This window comes from Pinus tabuliformis, chromosome 9 (assembly GCF_031772625.1).
Source record: "Pinus tabuliformis cultivar Carrire ecotype Pingquan chromosome 9, CPIR1, whole genome shotgun sequence".
Classification (NCBI taxonomy): domain Eukaryota; kingdom Viridiplantae; phylum Streptophyta; class Pinopsida; order Pinales; family Pinaceae; genus Pinus; species Pinus tabuliformis.
This window is the reverse complement of record NC_142307.1, coordinates 283,153,513-283,175,940: the sequence shown is the minus strand read 5'-3', so window position 1 is coordinate 283,175,940 and position 22,428 is coordinate 283,153,513. Positions and strand designations below refer to the sequence as shown.

The window sequence follows — 22,428 nt, the reverse complement described above, 5'->3', positions numbered from 1 at the left end:
CAGAATGCCTTCAAGGATACTTGTCTTTTGAATGATCTTTGTGGAATTGGAGTCAAAAGGTTGCGGGACCACAAAAGGCCATGTGGACCCAAAATTAGGTCAAGGATATGGAGTTGATCAACCAAGGATGTATGTGACCTAATTAGGGAAGGGAAGAGGATCAAAGAGAGAATCTTCTTTTGATAAGTTAATGTTATGATCTTAATGAGGTTACTGGCCAATGGGAAACCAAGGGCAATAATCTATCTTTGAGCTAGGGCTTGAAATAACTCAAGATCCCACCGTCGGAATTGTTTCAAATTAGTAGGGCTTCTAGAGGACACACCAACGCAGTTGTGGGCAAGAGATTGAATTCTTTGGATGGCTAAATCATGAGAAAAGTGATTCCCTAGGTGATCTATGGAGGCTATACCTAGAAAAAGAGGGGAAGGTGAGAGGAATTCTCTTTGAAAATGATCACATATGGAAGGATCAATGGCTTATCCTTTGGGGAAGATGGAGTCAAGATGAAATTTATGATTTAGAGGAACTACACCCAATCAAGGAGCCTTCTAGATAGCTTCAGATGGCAATTAGGGTATGAGAGCAATTGCTAGAAGAATTTATAGTTCAATTTGCAATATTTGATGGCTTATCAAGATGTGTTCAATAGAAACAATCTCTATGAACATTCACCCATTCACACATAATACATGCAATGATGCAACACTACAAAAGATCAATATTTCCACAATTTCACATAAGAAAAGCAGTAAATTTTAGACCTCGTCTAGTGAAAATCCCAACAACATTTATGCATTAAAGTAAATAACAAGAATAGACATGAAAAGATCACTTACATGTGTGAAAGAGTATATCCAAGCATCATATTATGGCAATAGTGAAGCTCTAAGAAAAGAGAAAGAAGATCCAAACATCAAAATTCATTCATATCATCCCAATTCGTTCTCCAAAGGGATAGCGAAAATCTCATAAGAGAGAATAGCCTAATCCAACTGACGATGAGAGAATGAATAACTTCTCATATATTTATACGATGTCTAATGAGTTCGATTTGGCTAATTTTGCCTAATTGAGCCCCTAAAATAAAATAATGTGCATGATAACAATACTTTTGGTGACAAGCCCATCAAATAGCTCAATAATGCAAGAATAAGCCTCTCAAGAAGGTCAAATGATCAATAAAGTGAGTCGTTGGGCCTTTGAGACGGCCTAATGAAATCCAAGGGGTGCCATGATGTAGAAATGGACTCCAAACATAGTGGACAAGGGGTTGGCCCTTGGTTTTCCAAGAAAAAAATTGTGGTGCTCCCAAGTGGGTGGGGGGGCACAAGGATGTCCTCATGGGTCTCCAAATGGATTGAATATGCATGTAGACCATTTGTAAGGGCTAGAATGATGACATAAGTCATCCCTTTGCAGCGGGAGACAATCCTTTGGACCTTGGGACATCTACCAAGTGTATGGTGCAACGGTGGAGCCGGCTGGGCATGGTGAACCATGTGCATCATCCTCATCCAAAGGTGGAACACGAGAAATCGATGAGCATTGTTGGGGATCCATGAAGTAATCTTTGCTATGGTGGAGGCCCATGGCTCTCAATGCTCACCCTACAAGTGCCAATGCGTCCCTCTAGAGGGCTAGGTCCCTGTAATGAGACCAAACCCCAAATGAAGACCCACCTGTAACCCTGCATAAGATCCAATGCGTCCTCTTGCCCTCCAATATAACAAGTCGTCAGAATAATCAAGTAAAAGAGCTTACAAGTCATGGAATCAATGAGGCATTTCATGGTGGCATGCCCTTCCATAGTGGGCTTTGGCATGTACAAGTGTCTCGAAGCTCAATAGGGGGTTAACGAAGGACCTTATTAGGTGGTTTCAACCTCTAAAGAGGGGGACATGTCCATAGTACATCTCTCAAATGGTAGGTGGCAAATGATATAAAAATGGAGCGGAGTGGAGATCGGGGGAGTCATCCAAACCATTTGTTATGGTACAAGAGTATCTGTAATAAGGGAAGCCCACACCTGGGTATATGAGTGTAGGAGCGAGCAAAATGTGGCACACAAGTTACCCTGGCCTTTGTTTTTCCACCCTTCTTCATATGCCTTTTTCCTTTGACTGATTTTTCTTCATAATTGCTCGGGGCTCGACACGATGAGAGCATGATGTATAATATGTGGCAGTGGATACCCCTTAAGGTGGGGCAGTTCATTGCCCACCAGGGGTTGCGACAATCATGGGTTCCTTAATGATGGAGGGGGGTCATTTAGGGCCCATAGGAACCAGGGTGATGGCCATGGGTAAGGGGTACATCTCATGTTCAGCTTTTGCCCATGAGCTAAATTTGTATGTCCAGGCCATGTTTTTCATTGTGGTACATTTCCTATTGAGAGTGACCAAATTATCTTTTTCTTTTCTTTTTCGCTGCATCAACTTCTGGGGCATCGTTTCAAGCCCGACCCAAGGTGTGGACAAAGGGAGACAGAGGCTAACCCTATGTGGACCCAGTGAAGACATGTGGACTCAGATGGGAAAATAGATGAATGGGGCTAAAATGAGTGGAAAGGGAGTGATGTAGGTGGTATCAGGAAGCACGACCATGCAACCAAAATCGAGATTTTCAATGTAGTGCCAACCCTAAAGCCAATGGCTAGTAAAGGAGATCACACGGGACTAGGATAGAAGGGTAACCATGGAATAAGGCAGTGGAGACAAGAATACAGACCTAATCCACTCTTTCCACTGAATCCCCCCACCAATCCATACTCAAAAGAGTCTATGACAAGTAAGAAAAATTACTCAACTATACCAATGAAGAGGCATACCTTAGGGGTCGGGAGGCCCATCTTCAAACATACAATCATGACAAGTGGTTGAGGGACCACATGGCTGGCTCAGGTGGCGGAGACAATGACACATTGAGCTATCTGGTGGCTGCAAGGGGCTGTTGTTTGTCGGCTGAGGACCATCTAGGAAAAAAAATTCTCCTATATACATTACCCACAGGTGGTGGGTAACAAGGACCATAATAAAAAATTACTTGAACAAATCAAGAAATCCAAGGTTGAGAAGCAAAAATTAAAGCAAGAAAATGAAAGTTTTGAGAAGAAACTCATTGAGAGTCTATTAGAGAAGGAAGAAGAAAATTTGCATTTAAAAACCCTTAATCAAAGGTTATTGGAAACAAATCAAAAATTTAAAAGATGAGAAAGACACTAAGAATAAAGTCAACAATCTAGAAAACATAGAACTTTCACATTCAAAAAATCATAGCCAAAATATGCTTAATCAAGTCAAGAAACATAAAAATGATAAGAAACCATTGAAGAATAAACTAGAAGAAATTATGACAAAATCAAAGTCTCCAGATGAAACAACTCAAGTAGAAGTAAAAGGAATGAATATTGATCACAACTCAAGAAGAAGGCAAACCAGTAGAAGTGAAAACATATTCAGATGTTACAATTCAAATGACAAAGATTTCAAGTAAAGATCCAACAAATAACCAAGTGACTTTTGTACCGGAAGGAAATCAGATACCTCAAGTAAGTCAAGCAATCATCACAAACATGTTTAAGGGAAATCAAATCACAAGAGTTTCTTGTCAACACCCAAATCACAAGAGCGGACATTCCCATCAGTCTACCAATATGTATCACTCATGACAGAAACAACAAACTTATGTTCCAAAGAACGCTGAAGTTTGCGCAATCCAGTCTTATTATAATAATTCATCAAAAGTTTCCAGTAACTGTAATATTCCACAAAAGATTAACCTAGGATGGTCAAATCCTTTCTTAGTTCGACAATTTTATTTATCACTCCAAGGATCTTATCATCTTGTATCAACGAAGATGACAGCTTGAAAAATTCCAAAAGATGCGAAAAGTTTACAAGACATAAACAAATAACATGCCTTGTCAAACAATAAGCTTTAAGGACAAAGCTTTTTGAAGAGGAAGACAATGTTATGAATATAATTTATATAAAAATAATAAAATTAATGTAAACAATAATAATCATAATTAATGATTAATTAACTAGTATTTGGTATTGAAGAGGCATGTCCCTAAAAACATGACCGTTTGTGAAAGGGTACATGCCTAAGTATTTAAGCGAGCCCTCACCCTCATTTGTAACCGTTTCATCTTTTATACATTTCTTATATAATATATGTCCTATAATGGATATTTACATATACCAGATCTTCTGAATATTCTACAGCGTATACGAACTTCGTTCGTTACAATTTGTGAGGAGCATTAATGCCTTGGAGCCTTGCTTTGTGGACATCTTCACTTGGTGCTTGACATGTGTCACTTGTAGAGAGAGTGCTTCACATGTGGGTCTATCTTCTTGTTGAGAGGTTGCTTGTAATAAGTTATATGTACATGTATTTTTTTTATATATTAATTAAGTGTTTCAGCTGTACAATTATTGTGTATTTAGGGATTTGATTTTCCACTTGCATTGTTTTCTAGATTGGATAATTTCCAACATTTTTGGCTCATGCTGATTTGACATAACATAGGGCTGAAATTATCAACTGATTTAACACATATTTTGAAAAGAAAGGGAACATATTGGGTGCTATAATTTTGCTGTAATAAAGTTATTTCAGATTCGTTGCATGCATGGAAAAGTGTCCCAATGGCTCTAACTTGTTGACAATGAAGTACACTTTTTTGGCATATTTTGTCTTGAGCTGCCTAGTGATTTGGACTGAAGTGAAGTATATAATACTGTTTGCTCCTGTAATTATATATTTCAGATCAGCCCTAAGGTTGAAAGTGCTAGGGGATTAAATAAAGGAAACCTATATTGAGAGGTGAAATTTTTTAAGTTGTAATAAAAGTCATGTAAGGAAATTTCTACAATTCATGTACTTAGTTCAAGGTTTACACCACTGCTTGAACTATGAAAAGAAATTATGCAGACATATTATCTGTGCTCCTCATCAGGGATGTGGTCATTCTCTTCTTAATAAAAGTTTCTCATTTATTTCTACTTGGATATCTTCTGCAGAAGCAGCATGGAAACTACCCTAGGAAAGACACATTGATTTGGCAAATTGTTTAGAAGCAGTGCTGCAGTATGGGTGCCAGACAAGTTATGATATACCATCAGCACCTGTTGGAAGATTGGAATTTATTGTGGCCTTAAGAAACAGATATTTTGATCTCCAATAGCTTTGGAATTGTCGAGCACAGTTGTCCTGCGGTTCAAAGATGAGAATGTGGAGGCAAGGTGAATATGATACAGCTGGACAACGATTTAGCAGTTCAGAATGAAACCAATGTCATTCTTGAAGGCAGTCACAGCATGCATTGTGGGCAGACATAGCATCATATTTACCAGTCTTGTGCTTACAAATGAGCCTTAACTCTGTATTTCTAAGGAATCAAATTCAGTGCATTCGAGGAGAATGAAGCTAGCAATTTCTTTATGGATGGTCATATACTTCAGTGCCTTCAGACTATTAATCAACTGCTTGAAGATGGATCAAATTATATTTTATTGGAACTGAATTGCAACTTGCACTTTTTCTCTTTCTCAGTCAACCAAGCATATGCACTTTCCAAACTTTCAGAAAGGGGTAGCTCAATTTTCATATGCCATTTTTGTAAGTGTAAAAATGTCTTCCTAATGCATTGAAATTGGGCACTTTAATGTGGTACAGTGGTGATGTTATAAAAGTAACATAGAAGTCTCACCTGCAATGGAGAGAACAAAAATGTAACCAGAGCATTTGAGGCAAAATTCACAAGTACTGCAACACTTATTCCACGGCCTCTTGTACGCAAAGGGAAAATCTCAGAGACCATCAACCAGCTCATGGGGCCAAAAGACACCTGCATTAAAAATTCAAATTTATGTGTCACTTTCTTAACAAGCAGTAGTCGGAAGCTCTGATCAGTACAATCTTCCAAATTCAAAATAAAAAATATGATATTACTGTTCAAAATAAAAACTTTGTAATGAGTTATATTTCTTCCCTCTTTCAATATTCGAGGCTACCCTACAGCAGAAAAATGTGATCACACAATATTATTGCATATAATATTAATGCATGCCTTCTAGTAAATCTAAGTCAAGGATATAACTGAAGTCTGTTAAATTTTCAAACCACTGTAAATCTACTATTTTCTTGAAATGATGTATGATGGTAAGTACCATGATGCGTTTAGATTCGTCAATGTTATGAATAAAATATATGGAAAATAATGTAAATGATAATAATCATAAATAATGATTAGTTAATTAGTAATTAGGTTGAAGAGGCATGTCTGAATGGAACATGACCTTACATGAAGAGGCACTACCTAGTACATAAGCAAGCCCCTCACTCTCATTTGTATCATCATTCTTATTCATACATTTTAATATATATTTTTATATCTCAATGGAGATCTTTATATTCCAAGTCTTTTGGAATATTTAACCTAAAAAACAAACTTTGTTCGTTCCATTTGGTATCGAAGTTTCCAGTCACCACAAGATTCCACAGAAGATTGATCTAGGATGGTCTGATCCCTTCTCAGTGCGACACTTTTGTTTGTCACTTAAAGGATCATATCAACTTGTATCGACGAAGAAGACAGTTCTGAAATAGGAAGACATTCGAACTGAAAAAGAGATCAAGCTTTTTTCACCAACAAGCTTTGAGAACAAATTTTTTTGAGGAAGGCAATGTTATGAATAAAATATATGGAAAATAATGTAAATGATAATAATCATAAATAACAATTAGTTAATTAGTAATTAGGTTGAAGAGGCATGTTTAAATGGGACATGACTTTCCATGAAGAGGCATTGTCTAGTATATAAGCAAGCCCCTCACTCTCATTTGTAATTTTGTATCATCATTCTTATTCATACATTTTAATATATATTCTTGTATCTCAATGGAGATCTTTATATTCTATGTCTTTTGGAGTATTTAACCTGAAGAACGAACTTTGTTCGTTCCAATCATGAACAAATTCAATCTAACCCCCATCCTCGCCTGACACTACTTTCAATCATAATTCATTAAACTACATAAACCAACATAGGCAAGCCGCAAAAGACACAATAGAGAATTATTATCTTACAACTTCAACAAAGTCGTGTGCCTTTATTTTATGCATAAAAGAGAAACTTGAATGCTAACAACCTACGACTTTCGATGAAACTGTTTTGTAGGCACCTTCTATCTTACAATTCACGAACATATAAACTCACTCCTAACAATTCTGAAATCATTTTCTCTATGTACACTATATATAGTACTTGGATTTGTAGTTACTGATGCAGCAATTGGACTCGGGAATGACTTGGCTGTTAATATTCCAAAACTTGAACTTGGGAATGACAACAAAACATTGGCATATAACAAAACCCTAGTAGAGTTTAATATTCCAGGGCATGATGATATTGTTTTCGATTAGTGATATGATTTGACTTCGACGCTAAAATCTAGGGATTGCAACAAACCCTAGTAGAGCCTGACATGTAAATTCTAAAAGCATATTGTTGAAACCTGTTGGAATTTCTAAGTCTGACACGTTAGAAACCCTTCACGCACTTTACTGATTTATTCCTACCTACTTGTTCTGATAATTAACAACTTATTTACCATGTAAATACTGGAAATAAATACAAATACATGCTCAACACATTACAGATCATCAACTGAAGGAAATAGAAACAAGCACACAAGTGACACCGTTGTTTTTGGACTAATGTCCCTGGAAAAACCTAATGCGGGAAAACCGGTGCAGCTATTTGAGGGTTTGATTTATTAAACAGTTTCAAAATACAATCTGGGTGCCAAATCCAGCGCACCCAACAGAGAAAAATCTCGGCAGTAGCACCTCTCTACTAAGAAGTAGATATTCCAGTTGAAACCCCGGATAAACACTCTAGCAGCTCCACAACTCCAATTTGCCCCATGAAACCCCAGCGTCAGCTCTCCCGACAGTTCCGGTTGTTCTCAGCAGTTCCAGCTTCTGCCCTCTGCGTCAGCTTTCCCGGCTGTTCTCGGCAATTCCAGCTTCTACCCTCTGCATCAACTTTCCCGGTTGTTCCGACAGTTCCCGGTAGTTTCGGTTGTTCCCGACAGTTCCCAGTAGTTCCGGTTGTTCCCGACAGTTCCGGCTTCTTCCCTCTACGTCAGCTTTCCCAGTTGTTCCGGTAGTTCCCAAGAGTTCCGGCTGTTCCGACTTCTGCCCTCTACATTAGCTTTCCCCGCAGGTTCGGCTTCTGCCCTCTGTGTCAGCTTTCTTGGCTGTTGTGTTGATCCTCCCGGCACTATCTCTGCCTCTCTCCTTCTGTATTCACTTCCCCTCAGTTGCAACTCCAGATCACTCTCTCAACTTTCTCAGCAAACCCAGCCCCAGAAAGTCGAAATCTTGATCTCTTGGCATGTTCTCCAAGTGACCCTCAAGCCTCCTCTTATACTTTCTCATTGACAAATCAACGACCGAGATTAAGTCCCTAATCAAGGTCTAAGATTAGATCTGGCTTGATCCATGACTTTTGGACCATTTTAGCACAATTTTATATTAATTCACATTAATATTTTAATTTCCTTAAGTTTAGACTTAGGGATTCCATTAAAAATATTAATTATTTTAATATCTCCCAAACTGTTTAGAATCTGCCCAAACCCTTTCTGAGTATTGGAGATCTCATGTGCCTTAGCCTCTCCACCAATTTTCATGGCTAGAGCACATCCGATGCTACCCCAAATCAACACTCCCTCTTAGCGAGGACTGTGCTCTAGTAATACTCTTCACTGAGCATCACTCTAATTATCTGGCATCGGTCCTTGTGTTGATGCTAGGCCTGCTACCCAACATCCTTTGCACTGCTGCATCCTGTACTGCGACCCATGGCCTTGCCACTGCCATTGTTGCATCCGTACTACAACTCCCTCTGCATTCGTGCTACTGGCCATGGCTCTGCCACTGCCACTGTTGCATCGTGCTACCCATAGCACTACTACTGCTAATTGCTGCACTACAACCGAATTACTGAGAAGTAAGTAACTGATCTCTCAACTCTGACATCTCTGTCAACCTATGGACACTCTCGATGCTCAAACTCCCTCTGTCACTGACAAGTGCTCCCTCTTTGACCTTTACGCTACTGCAACAACTCCATGCATCTCGCACCGTTTCACACCTCCCTGTGCCATCCTGCATTGGTGCAACACTCCCGTGCTTCTCACATTGTTGCCTCACGTTGTCCTAGGAATCCTGCACTGTAGCTTCCTCTATTGCTCCATCCGCATCCGTCTCTACCGACATCCGCCAGTACTACTACACCTCTTCAGAGCTCTTGTAGCAAGGTCTAATCCAAGAGGTTGGGTACCTCAAGGATCCTGCCCCTCATCACCTGTAGTCCGCCTGACTACAACTCGATGTCTCCCCACTTCCACTCAAGTGGTGTGTGTGCATTCATGGCACACAGAATAGAAAGGATCCTGGCCTTCCAGATGACAAAGTTGGATGCCTCATCCAACCTGTCTTGATCCCTCAGCCCATTCATGGCCATCTCTTTGCTCTTCTTGTTGACTCCTCCGAGTCTCTCTACTTCCCGCCTGGAAGTGTTGGTTTGGGGTAGTATCGGATATGTTCTAGCCATGAAATTTGGTGGAGAGGTTGGGGCACATGAGATCTCCAATACCCAGAAAGGGTTTGGGCAGATTTTATTAAAATAATTGATATTTTTAATGGAGTCCCTAAGTCTAAACTTAGGGAAAATAAAATATTAATGTGTATTACTATAAATCTGTGTTAGAATGGTCCAAAAGACATGGATCAAGCCAAATCTAATCTTAGCCATTGATTAGGGACTTAATCTCGGTCGTTGATATGTCAACAGGAAAAGTATAAGAGGAGGCTTGAGGGTCACTTGGAGAACACACCAGAGTGATCAGTCATTCTATTCTCTAGAGCGAGGTTTGCTAAGAGAGATAGAATCAGTGATCGGGAGAGCAGCTGAAGGGCATTGAGTACAGAGAGACAGAGATAGTGCCGAGATAGCAGCAAAGCAGCCAGAGAGAGAGATGCAGGAGGAGCCAGTGCTCACGTAGGGCCACACAGAGGCAGTTAAGTGCTACGCAGAGCACTAGAGGGGCCAGCGAACCTGACGCAGAGGCTCAGAGAGCTGATGCAGGGCCTCCTGGGGCTGACGCAAGGCCAGCGCTGGGCTAGGAGAGGCTGACGCAGTCCAAATTGGGCAGACGCTAGGGTTTCAAGGGCAAATTGGTGCTGAGTAGCTGCCGGAAAGATTATCCGGGGTTTCAACTAGTAGATTTGTCTGAAACGGAGAGGTATTACTGCTAAGGAAATTCTCTGTTGGGTAGGCCAGTTTCGGCACCCAGATTGTACTCTGATATTGCCTAATAAGAAAACCCTCAAATACTTGCACTAGTTTTCCCGCATTTGGTTTTTCCAGGGACATTAGTCCAAAAATAATGGTGTGTTTGTTCTTGTTTCTTTTAGTTGTTGATCTGTAATATGTTGAGCATGCACTAGTGTTTACTTTCAGTGTTTACATTGTAAATAACTTGTTAAAGAAAATAATAAGTATGTAGGAATAAATCAGATAAAGTGCATGGAGGGTTTCTAAGTAAACTTAGAAACTTCAAAATGGTATCAAAGCATGATCGCAGATCACAGGAGGACTAAAAGACATCAGCCAAGCGGGGCAATAGCAGCAGAAAACAGCTGTCCCAAGGTGACAAACGTTATTGCTTGCAGTGCAAAAGCTAAGGAGTGTGACGCAGAGCCACGTAGAGGAAGCCGAGGGCTACGCAGAGCCCCAGAGGGACCAGCGTTGCTGACGCAGAGGGCTAAGGGGCTAATGCAAGGCATCCAAGGGTTGACGCAGATCCATCCGGGGTGACGCAGGATCAGCGTGAGACAAAGAGGGGCTGACGCAGTTCACAGAGAGGCAGTCGCTGGGGTCTAGAAGGCTGCACGAATATTGCAAAGTGGAGCTGGTGAGATACTGTAGTCAGAACAGTTCCTGACAGAGCAAGGCCAGAGGAGTTGTTATTGAGGGTTTCTAGTCGAGGAATCTGGATCAGCAGTACAGTTGCACAAGACGATCAGAGTAGGGGGCATCTCAACAAGCGACAGAAGAATTTCTAGGAGGGAAATCAGGACTCAGAGGTAGTCAAGAAGAGAACTTCCAGACGAAAAGTAGAGAATCAGAGGAGTCGAACAAAGCACTTCCAGGACGGAAGTAGAGGATCATCATGGCACTACACGGGGTAAGAGACCAGGATAGACTAGACGGAGCATCGAACTTCGTAGTCTGGAAGGCCAGAATCTTATTAGTGCTTGACAGGAATCATGTCAAGAACTTCGCCTTAAAGGTAATAGTTGTCCCAATCGACCCAAGTGATAATGACAAGTACAAGGAAGTGATGGCGAGAGCCAAGTGCATTACCCTTGACGTGGTCAAGGATCATGTGGTACCTCATATAGTCGAGAAGAAAATGGCATTTGAGATGTGGGAGGTTCTCAAGAAGTTGTACCAACATACTTCTGTGCAGAAAAGAATGTGGCTTGAGAATTAGATGAAGTCGTATTAGATGAAGAAGGGACAATTGATTGACACCTTTCTCAGAGGACTGAATGAGATCCAAGACCAGTTGACTGCTATAGGGGCGACACCGGATCAGGAGTTGATGGTGAGGACAACCCTGAATGCTGTCTTAGAAGACTGGGAGGTATTTGTCCAGAGTATACTGGGCAAAGGGAAACTTCCACCTTGGGATGAGATGTGGGCGGCTCTTTGCCAGGAAGAGATCAGACGATAGTCAAAGACGGGTAGCAGTAGCAAGGGGATCAAAGTCAAGCAGGAGGAGGAAGATGTGGCCCTAGCATTTGAGGGAAAGCAGGAAAAGCGAAAGAAGAAAGATCTCCCCAAGATCAAGTGCTTCCATTGTGGGAGATGGGTCATTATGCAACCCAGTGTCCAAGGAAGAAGAGTAAGGGAGAGTCTTCCGAGACTAAGGCAGTGCCAGCACGGGCAGAGAAGGAAGTTTTGATAGACGATGATTATGCCATGAGTGCACATGCGCCACTTGAGCAGAAGTGGGGAGACATCGAGCTGTAGTCAAATAGACTACAGGTGATGAGGGGCGAAATACTCGAGGTACCCAGCCTCTTGGATTAGACCTTGCTATGGGAGCCCCGACGAGGAGTAGCAGGACTGGCTGAGTCGGGTAGAGACAGATGCGGATGAAGCGGCAGAGAGAGCTACAGTGTAAGAGTCCCGAGATAGCACGAGGCTAGCAGGCTGCAACAGTGCGAGAGGCACAGGAGTGTTGCACCAGTGCAGGATGGCACATAGAGGTGTGCAATAGTGCGAGATGCATGGAGTTGTTGCAGTAGTGTAGAGGTCAGAGAGGGAGCACTTGTCAACGGCAGAGGGAGCTTCAGCATTAGTGGGTGTCTCTAGCCCAACAGGGAGGTCAGATTGGGAGATCAGTTACTTACTTCTCAGTAACTGAGTTGCAGTGCAGCAGTGGGCAGCACGATGCAAAATGATGAGAGGAGGTGCAGTGCGGATGTAGTTCTGGGAGAAAGGACCAACAACAACATGGATGCAGAGGGCGCTGTCGTACAGATGCAACAGCGGAAGTGGCAGAACCATGGACAACAGTACAGGATGCAGCAGTGCAGAGGATGTTAGGCAGGAAGGCCTAGCATCAGCACAGGTACCGATGCCGGATGATCAAGGTAATACTTAGTGGGGAGGATTGCTAGAGCACAATCCTCGCTAAGAGGGAGTATCGATTGGGGTAGCATCAGATGTGCTTTAGGCACAAAATTTGGTGGAGAAGTTGGGGCACATGAGATCTCCAATACCCAGAAAGGGTTTGGGCAAATTCTAAACAGATAAGGAGATATTAAAATAATTAATATTTTTAATGGAGTCCCTAAGTCTAAAGTTAGGGAAAATAAAATATTGATGTGTATTAATATGCATCTGTGTTAGAATGGTCCAAAAGACATGGATCAAGCCAGATCTAATCTTAGCTATTGATTAAGGACTTAATCTTGACCGTTGATATGTTAACAGGAAAAGTATAAGAGGAGGCATGAGGGTCACTTGGAGAACACACCAGAGTGATCAGTCATTCTATTCTCTAGAGCGGAATTTGCTAAGAGAGAATCAGTGATCGAGAGAGCAGTTGAGGGGCATTGAGTACAGAGAGACAGAGAGGCAGAGATAGTGTCGGAATAGCAACAGAGCAGCCAGAGAGAGAGATGCAGGAGCAGCCAGTGCGCACGCAGGGCTACGCAGACGCAGCGAAGTGCTGCGCAGAGCACCAGAGGGGCCAGCATAGCTGATGCAGAGGCTCAGAGAGTTGACACAAGGCCTCCTGGGGCTGACGCAGAGGCAGCGCTGGGCTAGGAGAGGTTGACGCAGTCCAGATTGTGCAAACGCTGGGGTTTTAGGGGCAGATTGATGTTGAGTAGCTGTCGGAAGGATTATCCAGGGTTTCAGCTAGTAGATTTGTCTGAAACGGAGAGGTATTACTGCTAAGGAAATTCTTTGTTGGGTAGGCTAGTCTTGGCACCCAGATTGTACTCTGATATTGCTTAATAAGAAAACCCTCAGATAGCTGCACCGGTTTTCCCGCATTGGGTTTTTCCAGGGACATTAGTCCAAAAATAATGGTGTCATATGGTGTGTTTGTTCTTGTTTCTTTTAGTTGTTGATCTGTAATATGTTGAGCATGCATTAATGTTTATTTTCAGTATTTACATTGTAAATAACTTGTTAAGGAAAATAACAAGTAGGTAGGAATAAATTAGATAAAGTGCATGGAGGGTTTCTAACTAAGTAAACTTAGAAACCTCAACAGGAAGTTCTCTGTTCGACTCCTGCCGAGTCTACTTCCCGTCTGGAAGTTCTCTGTTCGACTCCTGCTGAGTCTCTCTACTTCTTGTCTGGAAGTTCTCTGTTTGATTCCTGCTAGTCTTTCCACTTCCCATCTGGAAGTTCTCAGTTCGACTCCTGCTGAGTCTCTCTACTTCATGTATGGAAGTTCTCTTCTGGACTCCCTCTGAGTCCCGATTTCCCACCTAGAAATCCTTCTGCGAATGTCAAGTTTCCCCTCTCTGATCGTTTGTGCAACAACAACATTGATCCGGATTCCTTGGCTAGAAATCCGCCTCGGCAACAACTCCCTCTACCTTGGCCTTGCCCTGTTAGGTATTGTTCTGACTACAGTACCCCACCAGCTCCACTCGGCGACTTACCCACAGCCTCCTAAACCCTAACAAACTGAAGGTTAGAGCTCCTAGGCTATGTGCAATCCCGGCACCAGCAAATCAACTTCCTCAGCGAACTGCGTCAACCCTCCTAGCTTCTGGGTGGTTCTGCGTGAGCCTATCTTTGCCTCCCTCAGCCTCTGCACTGCCTCTTCTTGGCTCAATCTTGATGACGCAGACACTGTGTCACCCCTTCCTTGCTGCTAGTCTGCTAGGAACAACTTCTGTCACTCGGGACAATTGTTTTATGTTGTTGTTGCTCTTCTTGGCTAATGTCTTCAGTTCTCCTGTGATCTACAACCACCCTCTGATACCATGTTGGAATTTCTAAGTCTGACATGTTAGAAACCCTTCAAGCACTTTACTGATTTATTCCTACCTACTTGTTTTGTTAATTAACAAGTTATTTACCATGTAAATACTGAAAATAAATACAAGTATATGCTCAACACATTACAGGTCATCAACTGAAAGAAATAGAAACAAGCACACAAGTGACATCGTTGTTTTTGGGCTAATGTCCTTGGAAAAACCCAATGCGGGAAAACCAACGCAGCTATCTGAGGGTTTTATTTATTAAGCAGTTTCAGAATACAATCTAGATGCCAAATCCAGCTCACCCAACAGAGAAAAATCTCGACAGTAGCACCTCTTTATTCGGAAGCAAATATTCCCGTTGAAACCCTGGATAAACACTCCGGCAGCTCCACAGCTCCAATCTGCCCCACGAAACCCCAACATCAGCTCTCCCAACAGTTCCGGCTTCTGCCCTCTGCGTCAGCTGTCCCGGATGTTCCAGCAATTCTGGCTATTCCCGGCAGTTCCGGCTTCTGCCCTCTACGTTAGCTTTCCCAGCTGTTCCGGCAGTTCCCAACAATTTCGCTTCTGCCCTCTACATCAGCTTTCCCAGCTGTTCCTTGAAGTTCCGGCTTCTGCCCTCTGCGTCAACTTTCCCGGCTGCTAAGATGATCCTCCCGACACTATCTCTACCTCTCTGCTTCTATATTCATTGCCCCTTAGCTGCAACTCCAGATCACTCTCTCAACTTTCTCAGCAAACCCAGCCCCAGAAAGCCGAAATCTTGATCTCTTGGTGTGTTCTCCAAGTGACTCTTAAGCCTCCTCTTATACTTTTCTTGTTGACAAATCAACGGCCGAGATTAAGTCCCTAATCAACGGCTAAGATTAGATCTATCTTGATCCATGACTTTTGGACCATTCTAACACAATTTTATATTAATTCACATTAATATTTTAATTTCCCTAAGTTTAGACTTAGGGACTCCATTAAAAACATTAATTATTTTAATATCTTCAAACTGTTTAAAATCTGCCCAAACCCTTTATGAGTATTGGAGATCTCATGTGCCTTAGCCTCTCCACCAATTTTCGTAGCTATAGCACATCCGATGCTACCCCAAATCAACACTCCCTCTTAGCAAGAACTGTGCTCTAGTAATACTCCTCACTCAGCATCATTTTGATTATCCGGCATCGGTCCCTGTGCTGATGTTAGGCCTGCTGCCGAACATCCTCTGCACTGCTGCATCCTTACTGCTACCCATGGCCCTGCCACTGCCACTGTTGCATCCGTACTGCAACTCCCTCTGTATTCGTGCTGTTGCCCATGGCTCTGCCACTACCACTGCTGCATCTGCACTGCAAACCCTCTCATCATGCTGCATCGTGTTGCTCGTAGCACTACTACTGCTAACTGCTGCACTACAACCCAGTTACTGAGAAGTAAGTAACTGATCTCCAAACTCTGACATCTCTTTCAGGCTAGAGACACCCTCGATGCTCAAACACCCTCTGTCGCTGACAAGTGCTCCCTCTCTGACATTTGCGCTGCTGCAACAACTCCATGCATCTCGCACCGTTGCACACCTCTCTGTGCCATCCTACATTGGTGCAACACTCCCGTGCTTCTCGCACTGCTGCCTCACACTGTCTTGGGAATCCTGCACTATAGCTCCCTTTGTCGCTCCATCAGCATCCGTCTCTACCGACATCCGCCAATACTACTACACCTCTTCGGGGCTCCCGTAGCAAGGTCTAATCCAAGAGGTTGGGTACCTCAAGGATCCTGCACCTCATCGCCTGTAGTCCGCCTGACTACAGCTCGATGTCTCCTCGCTTCCGCTCATGTGGTGTGTGTGCACTCATGGCACACAGAACAGAAAGGATCCTGACCTTCCAGATGACAAAGTTGGATGCCTCATCCAACCTGCCCTGATCCCTCAGCCCATTCATGGCCATCTCTCTGCTCTTCTTTTTTACTCCTTTGAGTCTCTCTACTTTTCGCTTGGAAGTTCTCTGTTCGACTCCCGCTGAGTTCATCTCGTCTGGACGTTCTCTGTTCGACTCCTACTGAATCTACTTCCCGTCTGGAAGTTCTCTATTCGACTCTTGCTGAGTCTCTCTACTTCCTACCTGGAAGTTCTCGGTTTGACTCCTGCTGAGTCTCTCTACTTCCCATCTGGAAGTTCTCTTCTGGACTCCTTCTGATCCCGATTTCCCACTTGGAAATCCTTCTGCCAACGTCAAGTTGCCCCTCTAATCGTTTGTGCAACAGCAACACTGATCCGGATTCCTTGGCTAGAAATCAGCCTCGGCAACAACTCACTCTACCTTGGCCTTGCCCTGTTAGGTATTGTTCTGACTATAGTACCCCACCAGCTCCACTCTGCCACTTACCCACAGCCTCCTAAACCCCAGCAAACTGAAGGTTAGAGCTTCTAGGCTTTGTGCAATCCCGACACCGGCAAATCAACTTCCTCAGCGAACTGCGTCAGCCCTCCTAGCTTCTGGGTGGCACTGCGTGAGCCTGTCTATGCCTCCCTCAGCCTCTGCACTGCCTCTTCCCGGCTCAATCTTGATGACGCAAGCACTGTGTCACCCCTTCCTTGCTGCTGCTACTCTGCTAGGAACAACTTCTGTCACTCGAGAGAGCTGTTTTCTGCTGCTGCTGCTCTGCTAGCTGATGCCCTTAGTTCTTTTGTGATCTGCAACCGCCCTTTGATACCATGTTGGAATTTCTAAGTCTGACACGTTAGAAACCCTTCATGCACTTTACTAATTTATTCCTACCTACTTGTTCTGTTAATTAACAAGTTATTTACCATGTAAATATTGGAAATAAATACAAGTACATGCTCAACACATTACAGATCATCAACTGAAGGAAATAGAACCAAGCACACAAGTGACACCATTGTTTTTACTAATGTCCAGGAAAAATCCAATGCGAGAAAACCGGTGTAGCTATTTAAGGGTTTGATTTATTAAGCAATTTCAGAATACAATCTAGGTGCCAAATCCGGCTCACCCAACAGAGAAAAATCTCGGTAGTAGCACCCCTCTACTCGGAAGCAGATATTCCAGCTGAAACCCCGGATAAACACTCTGGCAGCTCCACAGCTCCAATATGCCCCACGAAACCCCAACATCAGCTCTCCCGACAGTTCCAGCTTCTGCCCTCTGCGTCAACTTTCCCGGCAGTTCCGGCTTCTGCCCTCTGCGTCAACTTTCCTGGCAGTTCTGGCTATTCCCAGCAGTTCCGGCTTCTGCCCTCTACGTCAGCTTTCCCGACTATTCGGGTAGTTCTAGTTGTTCCCGGCATTTCCGCCTTCTGCCCTTTATATCAGCTTTCCCGGCTGTTCCGGCAGTTCTGGCTTCTGCCCTCTGTGTCAGCTTTCTCGGCTGCTGCACTGATCCTCCCGGCACTATCTCTGCCTCTTTGCTTCTGTATTCACTGCCCCTCAGCTGCAACTCCAGATCACTCTCTCAACTTTCTTAGCAAACCTAACTCCAGAAAGTCGAAATCTTGATCTCTTGGTGTGTTCTCCAAGTGACCCTCAAGCCTCCTCTTATACTTTTCTCGTTGACAAATCAACAGTCGAGATTAAGTCCCTAATCAACGGCTAAGATTAGATCTGGCTCGATCCATGACTTTTGGACCATTCTAATACAATTTTATATTAATTCACATTAATATTTTAATTTCCCTAAGTTTAAACTTAGGGACTCCACTAAAAATATTAATTATTTTAATATTTCCCAAACTGTTTAGAATCTGCCCAAACCCTTTCTGGGTATTGGAGATCTCATGTGCCTTAGCCTCTCAACCAATTTTCGTGGCTAGAGCACATCTGATGCTACCCCAAATAAACAAAACCTCAGATATATAGTACTATTATTGAATTCTTATCTAAGGCTTTGTGTCTTGAAGTTGGAGTCTAGGGATCATTATGAAAAACCCTAGCAAGAAGCAGAAGTCTAGTATGAAAAGAGATACGATTTATGAACCTAACTAGGTTTAGGTATCTGATGTCTAAAGTTTGAATGCTTTGATGCTTCCATGGTAATTGACTTCATGCTTCTATATATTTGTGTTTGGTTGTACTTGCTATTAAATTTTTGCAGGTACATAATCTTCAAGATGTTGAATATGTTCATAATTGAAGATGATGATGAGCATGATGAAGGAAGCCATAAGAATGATGATGATCAAGATGACCTTGATGCCATAAGAAAGAAATAAAGCCTTGAAAGATTGAAGTCTCTACGATGTTATAAAAGAATGAAGTTATTGATCTCCCCAAGTTGAGAGGGAGCATGGATAGAAGAAAGGGTATATCTCTCTAGTTGAGAGGGAGGGCATATTATGACAATCATAATGAATACCTTGAAGTAAGAATGACACTAAATGAATGAAGTACTACAGATGAATGTTCGTGATTCATGAAGTTATAAACAAAAGACTTGAGAAGTAGTGAAACTATATTTGGTGTTGCTGAAATGGAAAGGGAAACTTTCGATAATATTGAACATGATATAAGTAGCATCAGATTGATTGAGAACCTCAAAGGTTTGTGTTTACCTGTATATATACATTTGAAAGTTTATTACTAATTGGCGTTGTGATTGTGCAAGATCTCTCCGTAAAAAAATTTGAACGTTTGAAGCATGCTTAGATTGGTGGATATATCTGATTTAGTTGATTAGGAGAGATGAAGCATCTTATGACAAGATGCTTGGGAAGACATGTTAATTTTAGATAACAATGGTATGTTCTGTGCTTAAGAGCAATTTAATTCAATTTTTCTTATTAGCCCAATATCAATTTCCAATTTAGTAATCACATTAACATCAATAGTAAATGTCGATAGAACATAAACAATAACCAGAAGACAAGCCAAGACAAGAGGACACAATATTTGGCGGATGCTAGGGAAAAACCCAAATGTGGGGAAAACCCTTTGATCAAATCTTTTTATTATTCTTCAAAAGTTCAGCACAAAGAGAGAGTACAATACACAAAATTTACTTGCCCAAACACAAACAAATATGTCAAGTCAAACTGCAATCAATAGGATGCCCTAACTAGAAAGTCAACGTTTGTCAAATCAGCAGAAGTGCTCCTCCAAATCACCTTGATCAAACCCAGTCAATCCAGCCTCCAAAGATAGTCCAAATCAGCCCAAAACAGTCATGAAGAAATCAGTTGAACTTGGTCAATGCACTGTCAAACCTATAGTCAAAGGCCCTACAGTCAATGCTAGTCAACTTGCCCAGAAATCCTTGAAATTTGTGCTAAAGAATGTGGCTTTCCCAAACAAAAACTCTCCCAAGAAAAACGCAGTCAAACAAGGTCAAATGTTACCCAGTCAACACTGGTCAAACTTGCTACAACTTGGTCAACGCAGGAAAATAGAAAAAAGTCAACCCTTCGCACGTGTGGAGGAGAAGGAGGCTGCCCTGAAATTCGTACGACCCAATCAGATGAGGAGAGAGAGAGAGATATGTGTGAGATGATGAATGTCCAAATGAGGTAGATGCTCCTATTTATATGCAATGTTGAGGGTGAAGAGACGTGACTTTTGGGCTTCTTGAGCCTGCATTAGATTGTTGGCCAACCTTAACAATTTGTCCATAGAAGAAATAAATTCATGATTCCATTTATACATGTCAAAATGAGATGATTTTTAGATCATTCCTACAACTCTCAGAAAGAGGATTCCAACAAAAATATCATCTCCATCATATGGGTTGTCCAAGGTGGAGTTTAGCCCTAGTTGGCAAATTTAACAAAACATCTAGCTAGCATATGTGTTCATTTCTAGATCTCGAAGTAGGGAGGGTGGCATAGGTCATGGTGCTTTGACCTTGGATATGCACCTAGATCCCTGGGTTGGTGGTAGAGCTTGAAAGCCTGATGGTACCTATAGTAGCCAAAGCTTGAGTCCACCTTAGTCCTGTTGATTTGGGGTAGCATCGGATGTGCTCTAGCCACGAAAATTGGTGGAGAGGCTAAGGCACATGAGATCTCCAATACGTAGAAAGAGTTTGGGCAGATTCTAAACAGTTTGGAAGATATTAAAATAATTAATATTTTTAATGGAGTCCCTAAGTCTAACCTTAAGGAAAATAAAATATTAATGTAAATTAATATAAAAAATGTGTTAGAATGGTCCAAAAGTCATGGATCAAGCCAGATCTAATCTTAGCCGTTGATTAGGGACTTAATCTCGGCCGTTGAATTGTCAACAAGAAAAGTATAAGAGGAGGCTTGAGGGTCACTTGAAGAACATACCAAGATATCAAGAATTCAACTTTCTGGGGTTGGGTTCGCTGAAAAAGTTGAGAGAGTGATCAGAGTTGTAGCTAAGGGGCAACGAATACAGAAAAAGAGAGGCAGAGATAGCACCGGGAGCATCAGCGCAGTAGTCAGAGAGAGGGACGCAGAAGTAGCCAAGGGTTCATGCAGAGGCGGCCAAGGCTCACGCAGAGGCGGCCAAGAGCTACGCAGTGCCTCAGAGGGCCAGCGTGGGTGACACAAAGGGCCAAAGGGCTGACGCAGGCCAAGCCAGAGTGACGCTGGGCTAACGCTGGGCCAAAGAGAGACTGACGCAGTCCTTAGAGGCTAACGATGGGGTTTCATGGGGCAGATTGGAGATGTGGAGCTGCCAGAGTGTTTATCCGGGGTTTCAACCGGAATATCTGTTTCCGAATAGAGAGGTACTACTGTTGAGATTTTTCTCTATTGGGTGAGCCAGATTTGGCACCCAGATTGTATTCTGAAACTACTTAATAAATCAAGCCCTCATATCGCTGCATCGGTTTTCCCGCATTGGGTTTTTCCGGGGATATTAGTCCAAAAACAGCGATGTCACTTGTGTGCTTGTTTCTGTTTCCTTCAGTTGATGCTCTGTAATGCGTTGAGCATGTACTTGTATTTATTTTCAGTATTTACATGGTAAATAACTTGTTAATTAACAGAACAAGTAGGTAGGAATAAATCAATAAAGTGCATGAAGGGTTTCTAACGTACTAGACTTCGAAATTCCAACATTGTATCAGAGTGTGGTTGCAGATCACAAGAGAACTAAGGACATCAGCGGAGCAGAGCAACAACAGCAGAAAACAGTTGTACCGAGTGACAAAAGTTGTTCCTAGCAAAGTAGCAACAAGGGGTGACACAGTGCCTACATCATCAAGATTGAGCCAGGAAGAGGCAGCGCAGACGCTGAGGGAGGCAAACACAGGCTCACGCAGGGCCATGCAGAGGCCAGAAGGGCTGACGCAATTGGCTGAGGAAGCTGATTTGCTGGTGCTGGGATTGCACAAAGCCTAGGAGCTCTAACCTTTAGTTTGTTGGGTTTTAGGTGGTTGTGGGTAAGTTGCAGAGTGGAGCTGGTGGGGTACTGTAGTCAAAACAATACCTAACAGGGCAAGGCCAAGGAGAAGGGAGTTGCTACTGAGGGTTTCTAGCCAAGAAATCCGGATTAGTGGTGCAATTGCACAAACAATTAGAGTGGGGGCATCTTGACATTGGCAGAAGGGTTTCCACGAAGGAAATCGAGGCTCAAAGGGAGTCACATCGAAACTTCCAGGGGGGAAGAAGAGGAGCAACAAGATGGCGGTGAACGAGGTAAAAGAACAGGACAGACTGGACAGAGCCTCAAACTTCGTAGTCTGGAAGGCCATAATTCTATCCGTTCTAGACAGGAATCATGTCAAGCACTTCAGCTTGAGGACAATAGCTATCCCAGTTGACCTAGTTGATAACGACAAGTACGAGGAGGCAATGGCGAGGGCCAAGAGCATCATCTTTGACGAGGTCAAGGACCATGTAGT

At 42.7% G+C, this 22,428-nt stretch overlaps 1 protein-coding gene across 2 annotated transcripts in view; it reads right to left on the bottom strand.

Moving 5' to 3' along the window:
* LOC149148278 (D-xylose-proton symporter-like 2) overlaps positions 1–22,428 on the bottom strand; it is a 476,099-nt gene that overhangs the window by 125,877 nt on the left and 327,794 nt on the right. For both annotated transcript variants that reach the window (XM_089437884.1, XM_089437883.1), the window contains exon 13: positions 5,720–5,857. In XM_089437884.1, the coding sequence (XP_089294010.1) occupies positions 5,720–5,857 (138 nt within the window). The remainder of the gene's footprint in view (positions 1–5,719; positions 5,858–22,428) is intronic.